The sequence below is a fragment of the Hibiscus syriacus genome, unplaced genomic scaffold (genome assembly GCF_006381635.1).
Source record: "Hibiscus syriacus cultivar Baekdansim isolate YM2019G1 unplaced genomic scaffold, ASM638163v2 tig00111648_pilon, whole genome shotgun sequence".
Taxonomy (NCBI): Eukaryota; Viridiplantae; Streptophyta; class Magnoliopsida; order Malvales; family Malvaceae; genus Hibiscus; species Hibiscus syriacus.
In genome coordinates this window covers 897,301-909,709 of record NW_024063145.1, presented here as the reverse complement: position 1 = coordinate 909,709, position 12,409 = coordinate 897,301, and the positions used below count along the sequence as shown (strand labels likewise).

Sequence of the window (12,409 nt, the reverse complement as noted above, 5' to 3'; positions counted from 1 at the left end):
GAATTCTTTACTAAAAAAGGTTACGTAAGGGGAAAGGCCAATCCGTACAACACATCTACCACCATTGGATCACTGTGAGAAAGTTAACCAAGAGGAAATACTTTGGAGCCATCATGGAAGTGATTGTGAGGCTAACACAATTTGATTCGCTACCTACTTGTGCGAATGATTGATCACTTTGGTTATAGATTTAGGGTCATAGTTTGTTGACATGATGCAATTAAGTCTTTAAAAAGAGATGATTTGAGCTTTGAATTAATGGTTAAATTAAACAATATTCATATGAAAGAATAATAAGTTTGGCCTAAATCTCAATTGTTTTTTGATTAATAGCTTTGTATCTCCATTTCTCTTTCTCCAAGAAGTCAGCATCCAGGAACCTTGAAACAAATGCCCAAAGCCAATATATGTCTTCAAAATTAGTGAGTAACCCAACTGCAGCTGTCACAACCTGCAATTTCTCCTTGTCCTTCACTTCTTCATGCTTATCCGAGAAACAAATGTGTTGCAAATATGCAATGCTCAAAGAAATGTTGTTCCTATCAGCCAGCTTTTGTACTAATGCGGGATCGATCCTCTCGCCTTTCCAATCGAACACGTTGAAAGCGACCGCAGTGCCTCTGTCGAACATTATTTTGGGACCATAGATTCTAACCGCAGCTACTCCGTTTTCCGAATGTAGGTGTTGTAGGCTCATCAATGCGTTCACCAACCAGTTGATTAAGCTCCTTGTCCTGCTGCTGATTTGCACAAGGCCTAATGAATCTGCATGCTCCAAGGCTCTACATTCAATGACCTGAGGGGCATCGGTGATTTCCGAGCTCGAAGATTCGATGGTTTCTGCATCTGTTGCTTCTTCGATTTCAGGTATTGGAGTTGGCTTTGAAACTGGGACAAGATTCACTATTCCAACACTTGTGGATGTGGCTGAATCCTTGAAAACAGAACAAGCAGTGGATTTCTTGATAAACAAGAAACAAAACCCTGATGGGTTTTCTCCAAAAACCTTGAAGAAGGAGGAAATAAGGAAATCAGAATCAAAAAGTGAAAGCCCTAAGGTCTCCATTTCCTTGGCTCCCAAGGCAGATGCATCAAGCAGCACATGCCACCCATTCTCCTGAGCCAAACTCATCCAACTATATGAATATCTTGACCCTGTGACCCTTGACTGAAGTGGGACAACAAAAAGTCCTCTCCTCTTGCCTTTACTCACTATCTTCTTCCTCAATTTCTCCGATCGGATTCACAGATTAGGCATCGAGAAACAAGCCGACATAACATTAGCTCCCCTCTTCTTGGACCTCTCAATCATCACTTCAACAGCCTCACTTTGATGGTCATAAACAGTGAGAAGATTTTCACCGGACCGAAACGGATAAGCCTCGGTCAAAAGCATGAAAGCCGAAGCTTGATTCGCTGTGAAAACCACGGCGTAATCAGCTTCCGAGATGTTCATAAACCCCATGATTCTTTTCCTAATACCAGACTGAAGCTCGGTCTCTTCACCACCATATAAAAGCAGGGAATTCAGGTTCACTGACTTGCAGGAAATATCGAAAAATGGAGAGGGCAGCAACTGATTTTGGGGCTGAGAATAAGAGAAAAGATCATGGCCAATGTAATCAAAACAAGCAATATGTTTCAGATGACGGTATTCTAGAGCTCGGATCTTGTCAGCTTGGTCCGTCTGGGAATATTGAGGGTACACTTTGTTGAAAGATGCAAATGATTCCTCAAATGAAGGGAGGGATTCATGGTTGGTAAAATGGAAATTAGGGTAAAGAGAAGCAGCCGTGCTAGCCTCGAACTCATGCACCGATGCGGCGGCACTTTTGCTCGGTGTCCCTGAAGTCGAAGCTCCGCATTCGGAGAGTCCGGCAAAAGGATTCGGGCAACAACCAGAAGAACAACAGGCCTCCGAAGCCTTCCTTAACCATGGTGATTGCATTCTGTTAGTTTATTTGAATATGAAGGTAAAAAGTCTTCAATTATTAGCCGTTTGTTGGGTTTCGTCCAATGTAAAACCCCATCACACTTGTCATCATGCTGGATTGAATTGACCTCGTCTTTCATGGATGACAATACTACTCGTTGACCGTAGAATTTATATTTAATGCAATATATATAAGGGTAAAGTATACAAAGGTCCAACGATTATAGCACTGCTTTGTGGGTCTCATAATTAGAAGTTATAAAATGGTCACGACTATAGAATGTACTTCGTTGAGTCGGCAATTAAAAGTTACAAAATGATCACCAAATATTCATATGTTACAAACTCATCATTTCCAATTAAAATACGATGGTTTCCTGACCTTGACGTTAACTTAGTGACTAAGGGTGTTCATAGTTCGGTTATAACCGAATTACCTGATTGAACCGAAATTTTTTTCGGTTAATTTTGAGTTTATTCGATTAACGGCTAATGGTTTTTTCAAACTTCAGTTATCGGTTAATTCGATTCGAAATTGGTTAATTAACCGAACTAACTGAAATATTAAATATTTATATTATATAATATTTAGTTTTAGGAGTGTTAAACTTTAGTTTTAACCGAATTAACCAACTGAATTAACAAAAAAATTAAATATATATATATATTTATAAATTTCGGTTGACCGATGAAATTAACCGAATTTAGTTCGGTTCGGTTAAAATATTTTAAAAAAAGTTCGGTTAATGGTTATTCGGTTTGATCGGTGATCGGATTAACCGAATAAACACCCCTTCTGGTGACTGAGATATGATAAAATCTAATCCCATAAATGTTTAAGTTGTCTTTTGTGGATCGACTCTCCGTTTTTATTATGTCGTCGAGCTAGTGCTTCAAACATTATGACATTAAGCCAATACTTGAAAGCAGCGATGATACTAGTCATTATTAAATATGATTTATCATCTTAGTCAACATGTCAATTCCAACTCAAATGGTCGTCAATTTTTTTAATAAAAACGAACGAGTTGGAACATATGAATAGTCAAGTGATTATTTTGTAACTTTTAATAGCTGGGGACTCAACAAAGTAATGCCATATAATCGAGGGACCATTTGTATACTTCACTCTAAATACAATAGTATATATATATATATCTTGATTAATTACTATATGCAAAGTCAAACTTCTTATCATGGTTTCCAAATCAATTAGAATGTAATTAGCCTTTTTTAATTATAGAAAAATTGCTTAAAATTCTCATGAAGATGCGAGACAAGCAGAAGCCAACAGCAGAAACAGGCAAGGGAAAATTTGGAAGATGCCGGCTTTTTGAAGCAGGCCAAGAGTCTTCATTTTCAAATTTTTCCTATTAACACTATGCACTACTTGTTTTACACGTTATTTTTCAGGTATAATCACTGGTATTTAATTTATTAATCGATTAATCCATATCAAGTACTACAGAAACAAGAACGACCCTCCAGTCCAGTTTACAAATGTCATAATTCGAATTCCTGACCTTGCTTTATTCAATTATTGCTTCATTCAATTATTGCTTCATTCAATTAAACCAAATATTGTTTTACACGTTATTCTTGTCTTGTTATATTTTCCTTTGTGGGTATTTTATTACTCCCAAAAGGCTAAACGGGACAAGGCATGTTGTATAAGTCAAGCTCACTTATGGCCCTTCCCATCTTGGATCATAGGTCATTTCAGTTTATATCAAAGACTCTTCACCCAATTCTTATTTTATACCTTTTACATTGCTAACTCCCTAATTTTTTTTATATAATAATATGAAGTGATTACAGTATAATATATGTTCAAAATCTTCTTTACCTATTGCAACACACATTCTGTATATGTAGTTGTTCAAACCCAGAATCTCAAGAGAGAAAAACACTCCCTTGAACTAATGAAACCACTAAATGTGTTCCTAATTTCTTAGTTTTTGTTATCAAATTATGAGAATTTTGTTTATCAAATTTAACTCCGGTGTATGTTATTATTTATTTTAGAGAATATAATAATTTAAATGACTTAATTGGTAATTTTAAATTCAGTTAAGGTAAAAATATCTTAACAACTAGAACTTGTTTTAAATTTATATCATATTTTTCAAAAAATATATTATTTTTTTCTTTGAAAAATTATCTACCCTAATTTTTTAATCATTTTTACTACTTTTGACCAGCATCCCTCCTATATTTTCATTTTTTGCTTTGTATCATTCTAAATACACCAAAATTGAGAACATTTTCACTGTCACTTGTTATCTTCACCCCTCTTGAGCTTGCTAAATATTCATGTCGATAATGTTTTTTTTTATTCTTGAGTCCCATTTTTATAAATAAATTTAAAAACTATCTATTCCCAACGAAATATGTTAGTTTCATTGAAATATTAGAGATACCACAATCAAATCAAATGCACTCGATTGCAATTGTGCACGAGAACTTCTCCTATGATCCTTAAAATTTAGGTGTGTGTGAATGCCTTCACTCTTTTTCAGAGAAGTCTTTCTCTACTTCATCGAAGTTTTGTGCAAGCCACGAGATAGAGATTCAGCCACCATTGAACTTATCTGATATCTTTCTAAGCGATAACTGGCACAAAGTAGACTAGTCTACTTCACTCATACGGGACACAACATGATCATCCATTTAAAAAACTATATGGAGTGAAATATCCTCCAAACTGATTGTACACAACATGTCCATCAGCAAGTGTAACATGTGATACATCACATGGCCCCAAAATCTTGAGGTTCCACACTCTAAAAAATATCTTGATTTTTCTTCTAAGAGTGTTCGAATGATGATATTTTTTAAATATAATATCATGATTATAGAGTTATTTTGTGACATTAATTTAGTTTCACATGTTTAAAATTTTAATTTTATTTTATAAGAAACAATAGTAATAAAGTAAAATTTGATATTTTATAATTTTATTTTATTATAAAAATTTTAGAGACCTCATTTTAAAATCTAACATCGGACCTTCAAATCTATTGGGACGGGCCTAAATGGAAGGTGTATTTCTTTGGTCACTACATCTTTGTGACTGCATAAATAAGTGATGATTGCAACTTACAATATCAGACACTCGAGACACATAAAGAAATTTGGCTTATCATAAGTACTTTATAATATTTGTAGTTAGACGCTAGTATGTATCAAACATTAAATAACAGGTTGCTTTACTTAACACATACACGGTCAGACATCACATATACGATTCAACATTTAAGTCAATTTATGCAAGCTTCAAAGAAGGTTCATTATGAAGGAGCTTTGCAAGTTGAACGTACATGTGCAGAGACGGAGGGCCCTTGGGGCCCAAGGGGTCCAGCCCTCTTTAATTTTATGTTTTTTTTACCTTAGTACTAATATAATTGTACGAGCTTACAAAAAGTTTATAAATAGAGTAAAATATTAAAATCTTTCATAGAAAAATCTTGAGTTAATCACCTTCATATCGACTAAAGCTCCTCCAATATTGCTTTAATCTGATTCTCCATTGTTTGACACTCAATTATCAAAGGTACGTAATTAAATAATATTATAATTATTATTTTCTTAATTAGAATTATTTGATCTTATATTTAATTTTAGTATTCCTTTAGTTAATCTAATAATTGTTAAGGGCTACCATTGTTCGACACTCAATTATCAAAGGTACGTAATTAAATAAAGTGATTGTTCGACACTAAATTTGATTTTTTTAATGTTTGTGAATTATTTTATAAAATGTAGCTTGCATGAGAAAAATCCAACTATTATTGAGCTTTTTAAGAGAAAAATGGGGAAACTTCGAAAATTACAAGTACAACTGAAACTTCAACAAGTATACCTATTGACATTTCACATTCGGAAGATAGCCTTTAAAGATAGCTAGAAACCATAAACAAAGTACTAACTCTAATTATTTGGTGCGAGATCTCGTAAGCGCAAGCAAATATGAGAATGTCATTCTGAACAGGAAAGAAATGAAATTTGAAGAGCTTATATTGGAGGGGTCCATATCAAACAATTTCTCTGAATTCAAAAAATTGGACATTCTCACCTCGTCGATTTCAAGCTTCCTGGTATAAAAACTTTAATTAATGGTTAGAATATTCTCCTAAAAATATGATGTCTTCTGTTTTATTTTCTTTCTTTTTAACAAACCAAATAGTCATTCATCACACAAGACTTTCACTATGAATGGGTTTTGAAATTGGAATAAAGTAAATTGAAAAAGTTGTTATTTTAATATGCATGTAGGTTTGAACCTAATTCACCTCATAAAATTGATGAGCAAGAATTGGAGGGTTTTCTTAACCAGTATAGACACATGCCACAAGTGTTGCATAAGCAAACAACATTAGAAATTGCTAATAATAGGCTTAGACTTGAAACCTCTATAGATGCATTGTGTTGGCTAGCTTTACAAGGGCTACCAATGAGAGGTCGTGATGAGAGTGAATCTTCATCTAACCGAGGAAATTTTCTTGAACTCGTGAAAAAACTAGCCTCTTATAATAAAGATGTTGAAAAAGTTGTATTAGCAAATGCTCCAAAAATGCTCCTTACACTCCGCATGAGATACAAAAAGAGATTTTACATATTCTGGCAAAGAAAATTAAGAGATCAATTCGTGAAGAAATTGGTGAAGAAAATTTTGTGTTTTTATTGATGAAACGGGGGATGTATAAAAACAACAACAAATGACTATTATTTTATGGTATGTTGATAATTTCGATATAGTAAAGGAACGTTTTCTTAACATTATTCATGTTCTTAATACTTCAACAGTGACTTTAAAAGATGAGATATTTTCTGTTCTTTCTCGTTATTGCTTTGACATAAAGAATATTTGAGGCCAAGGTTATGACGGTGCAAGCAACATGCAACTAGTTAGCAATGAGTGTCATTTTGCTTACTATGTGCAATTTTTTGGCCATAGTTTAATGTTGGCACTAGTAGTTGCAACGAAAGAGGTCATAATTTTTTATCATTTTTCCAAGTTATCCTTTATTATCAATGTTGTTCTTGCCTCATATAAGCATATCAATGAACTAAAAAAATGCTTATTCTGACGAAATAAATCATTTGATTGAAGAAGAACAACTTGAAATTGGAACTGGTTTGAATCAAATAAGTAATTTACAGAGGACAGGTGATACTCGATGGCTTCTTACTTGAGATCAATTTCAAGCTTGATAAAAATGTTTAGTGCCACTTGGGTTGTTCTATGATAGGGTAAGTGAAACCCTAATCTGGATAAATCTAGGCCATTAGATCAATATAGATCTAATGGCTGATGTGGTATGGCAGCTAGAACTTGATGGAGGCTAGGTTTTCTTCACATCCTAGCAGCTTGGGTTGTATTTAGGCCTCCAACTGGTTGAGCTTGGATGTAATTAGTGCTAGGGTGTTGGCTTGTAAAAAAACTTGTATTAAAAATGGGTTTAATACAGCTGCCCCTCTTTGCCCATGCTTTTGTTAACAAGAATAGGGTAAAGATAAAAAAAGCTACAAATTTTGTTCGGTTCCATCTCAACGCTGTCTCAAGTAAGACTGAAAGATAAGTCGAAGGATTTAATCATCATGCTTGAAAGACTTACTGATGGCCTGAAGGTCTTACCAATTTTAGAAATAGTTTACTAGGTCAGAAGCTTTGGAAATTACTTTCGTACTTTTTCTGAAAATATTAAATAAGAAACTTCAGAAATCGGTTTCTAATTTTTCAAAAATCATGTGAAAACATCATGCCCGAAAGTCTTATCATCTTGCTCGAAAGACTGACAGATGACCCAAAGGATTTAATCATCATGCTCGAAAGACTTATTGATGGCCCGAAGGACTTAATAAGTAAGAAACTTTGGAAATTGCTTTCTCATTTTTAAAAACAACTTAATGGTCGGGTAACATGGCCACTTTAAAGTAATATTTCTTCTGTGGATTGGGCCCCTTTGTTATTAGGTTATGCCTCTCTAACATGATTTCATGTATTTGAGGTGTGAATTCTATCTTTGACTTGTTGGGATTTCGACAACATGAATCTTCTCTATTCATTAGATGATCTGTAAAAACCATGCGTTTATGTGTGAAATACGAATGCAATTAAATGTATCAATATAATACATTTTCTTTTATGCAAAAGATGTTCTCATGAATGCATAAATGTTTATTCAATTTTCCTTTGACTCCTAAGTGGAGAACTCGGTCTTCTTCTACTTGATCACTCTTCTCTAGGGTTTACACATATATCAGTGTAGCAACTTATAATTTCAAGCTTGCATTTTTGAAGAGTCATTTGATCAAGTTATGTCTTTGTGTTATCTTTGCCTCTCATTTACATTAAAGTCTCAGGAGAAATGTTTAATTTCTCGGATTCTTACTACGGTCATGAATATGACCTTGATGCGCCTTTCTGTCATTGACTCAATTGCGCTATCATAGTGTTTTCCAGGACTCTACAGTTAATTGATACTCGAGTGGTTTTCTCTGCAAGGAAAGCTCTTCTCAAATTCATGTTTTCCCCTGAAACTCCATGTTTTGAGGCTCACTCTCAATGTCTTTTGGTTTGAACCTTGCTATCTCAGTATGATCTAGGTTTTTGGTAATGCACCAACGGGGGTACTTTTATGAGTCATCCCTATTTGGATGCCAAAATCTCATCCTTGACTGATATCACTCTTGCATCATTTATAAAAAATCACAAGCCCATCTTATTTAGGAGATTGTCTGCTTCATGATTTATCACTGATGTTAATGATGTCACAACAAAGTATATGAAGTTTTTGAGTCTTTTGATCTTTCAATTTCATGTTTCAAAAGAAACGAAGAATGTTCCTTTATCCTATGTCTTTTAATTCTTCTTGTTTTGGCTCTTATTATTTCCTCTCACTTCTTCATTTAAGGTAGAACAAGTCACATCATCATCAGGGTCCTCATTCATTCTCGATAGATTTTACTGTTTGAATTTTTTCCTTTATTTTATTTTAGAAATCAAAGAATGAAAGAATTTTATAAAGTATTGCCCCTTAATTCAGACTCACAATTGAAGTACATCATAAACATGAGTTTATAGAATATAAAAAAAATCAACTGCTCTTTAAATTTTCACAATTATACTCATTTGACAAATGTCAAGACTAGTGGGTTAACTTCAAGTTGTCTTCCTATTTTCTAAGGTTTCAGCCATCGAGATATCTTTATTTTTTTATATGCCCATGTGAACCTTGTAACATGCCCCTGTTTCTTGGCTTGGCATATTAAGTGGATGCAGACAAAATAAAGCAATTAGCACATTCAATTTCTAGACTTTTTGGAACACTTCCATTTCAGTTCTCTGAAATCTTTCATTTTTTCAAGTTTTGCAAACTCCTTTAGTAGAGGCAATATCGAAAATATCAATCTAAATATAAAATTCTTGAGCACTTGTGTGAGGTCGACTATAACAGGTGTTCCTTGAATCCCTTAGTCAATTTTACTAAAACCCCTTATTTAGTAAATTTAATTTAATTTTCCTTTGTTTGGCTAGGTGAATTCAACTTTATTGTATATATATTTTATAATTGCCTTTATTGGGTTAGCTGAATCTATTCATAAAGCTGGGGCATTTAACCAATTGCTTTAGAGAACAACTCAAGCTTTATTATACATATTATAATTACGTTCATGGGTCTATATATTCAATTTATTAAGCTCATCGGGGAGAACTTGTTATAGTCTAGGTGTCGTTGAAGGTCAGGAAATGCCATCTTCAGAGTTTAATCCCCAAGAAGCTGACCAAAACTAAATTTATTTACTCGACTATTCCATTATGAATATATTAGAATTATCATTCAACATCATCAATAGAATTAAAACCAATAAACTTTGTAACCACATATACAATATATCCCATTTCGTATACTCCTATACATTCCTACATACCAAGCTTTTCGATTGTCTATTCATGCGAGGAGAAGGCTATCTTGGTCCCTATAAAAGAGGGGTATGGTATTCTGGTGTATCATCTAGAGAAAGATCAAGGGATGTTGTTTTCTATGGGGTTCAGTCTTGTCACTCTGTCAAAGATTTACAACTCTAATTATTCAAAGAACCTTTAATTCAATCGATAATTAGAGAACTTCAATATTACAAATTTGATTCAATGCTCACAATCTTTAAAATAGCATAAGTTCATTTAAATATCCTTACAAGAAAGCTGAGAAATGACAAAAAACAAATTCAAACAAGATGTTTTCAACGTAAGGTGAAATTGTGGTGGATAACAACCTCAACTTGTTCATCTAGAATGCTAGAATATTGGGTATCTAATTGGATTAGGGTATTTATTCTCATTTTATCCCCATCTCTCAATCATTTCTCATGTCAGGACTCCCTTGTCAACGAGCTTTTCTATCTCTTCCATCAATGGTATGCACTTGTCAGTGCGATGGCCCAATGGCCCCATATGAAACTCACAAAGACTATTTGGGTCATAGCCATAAGCGGATGAGCTAGTCCTCATTCTCAAGGGCCTTGGGGTGAGGTATTGACTCTTGATTAAAGGGGATAACAAGTCAGAAATGACACTTGAAAAATCTTGAGGGTCATATTTTTCCAAGACATCTTTTGCTACAAGTCTCGGATTACTTCTCTTTTAATTTCCTTTTCGTCACTTCCCATTTTCAGCATCAAAGAAGTCTCAAGAGTTGGATCCTTTAACTCTGCCTCACATACCTTACTTACCTTGATTTTGATTTTTTCCTTCTTCACCCCTTTTTCTGTATGCACTTCGTTCCTTTTGACCCTATTAACTCCATCCTAGAGGCTGACTCCCAACTGTTTGACATAAAAAACTGATTGTTAACATCCACCTCTATAACTCTATGAGCCAAAAGTTATTGGACTTGTCATTTGAAGTTACCACAATTATCGATGGAATGTCCTCGGGCTCCAACATGATATTCACAGGAAACTTTCTCATTATACCAATTCAGATAGGGGGTAACAGAGGCTTAGCCAGACATGGAGTAATCAGTTGAGCTACGAGCAACTTGGGATATAATTTGTTGTATGAAAATAAAGGAAAGTTGAGCTACCCATACATGGTATGATGAATCCTACCCAAACATGCTTTCTACCCACATGCTTTTTTATTCACAAAAAAAATAAGTGCATTTTCTTAGTTCACAGGCTTCGTACATAAACATAAAACCTAACAGCATACTCTTATAGTTCGCATGTTTTTTCGCAAAATAAATAAATAAATCTGAGGAAAGGTTGAGTGAGTTTCCCCTTTCTGACTTTTGTAGAACATAGACATAATTTCGGTACAAAACAGGCAGAGTTTCAGTACTACTAAAAGGGTCCTCGAATTATCCTTTACTGATGCCCCCTTGGGCCTGCCAGAGCCTCAATCCTCACCTATTATAAGCTGAAACGTATCAAGTTCAATTCGAGAGGATGCATTTCCCTATGTCCATGTAATGAAACTCAATTTTCGCTTATAAACACAAGGTATATGTATCCCAGAGGTTACTTGCTAATGCCCATGCGGAGAAAAATAATTTTTCTCACGTAAGCGTAGCCCCTACCTAACAGGACAAAGCAAAATTAGAAGGCACTAAATATTAAAATGGTTATAGCATGTATGAGGGAAAACTAACAATCATTTGCCTTGATCAGAAAACAATCATACAAAAAAAGGTTAGAAATTTGAAACACAAAAATTACACATTTGTACAACTAATAAATAAATAAAAGATGTATGATGTGATGCGATGCAACCAAAAACATAAGGATCAAAATTTAAATATCATTTATATTTACCATTTTCAACTAAATAGATGAGGTATAATCGATTACAACCTGACTCTCTAACTTCCCAAATGGAGTTGCCAAGCTATTGAAATGGTCTTTATGTTTTTAGGGGCTATTGCGGGGAGCGATCCTACTTAATTTTGGAAAAGTTTGGTTTTTTAAATAAATAAATTTGGAGTCTCCATCGACCTTTAGGTTAGGTTGGTCGAATACCTAAAAATATCCTTTAAATTTTTTTAAGAAAAATGATTTTGAAAGATAAAAAGTTATATGCGTGTAACTAGAAACTCATTTTGAAAAGGGTTTGTTTCCTTCCCATACATCATCCAAAATCTATACTTAAGCAATTATACATAATCTAAATGTTGAAATTTGCAAATTTGAATATACATTAAATTATGATCCTAATTTTTTTTTCAAAAATGGCATTATTTCATACTGACAATCCTCAAAAACACGATCCTTGCTAGTTAAGGAGTGTTTTTATGGATTCTCCATTCAAAAGATAATTACCATGTTTTTCCAAATTATATATTTAATAAATAAATAATTAAATAAAACAAAATAAAGAAATCACTTGAGTATATAAAAAAAGGTTATTTTGCATAGGTAATTATTGAAAACACATTCCTTGTTAGTCAAGGCACCTTTACATAAATTTCCTAT

General features: G+C 33.8%; 1 protein-coding gene across 1 annotated transcript; it reads right to left on the bottom strand.

Moving 5' to 3' along the window:
* Positions 1-255: 255 nt before the first annotated feature.
* LOC120166842 (molybdenum cofactor sulfurase-like) lies at positions 256-10,720 on the bottom strand. Its single transcript, XM_039176033.1, is given in 3 exon segments — positions 256-1,949; positions 8,173-8,176; positions 10,715-10,720. A coding segment is annotated over 1 exon segment (1,644 nt). The 5' UTR covers position 1,949; positions 8,173-8,176; positions 10,715-10,720; the 3' UTR covers positions 256-304.
* Between the last annotated feature and the right edge of the window lie 1,689 nt (positions 10,721-12,409).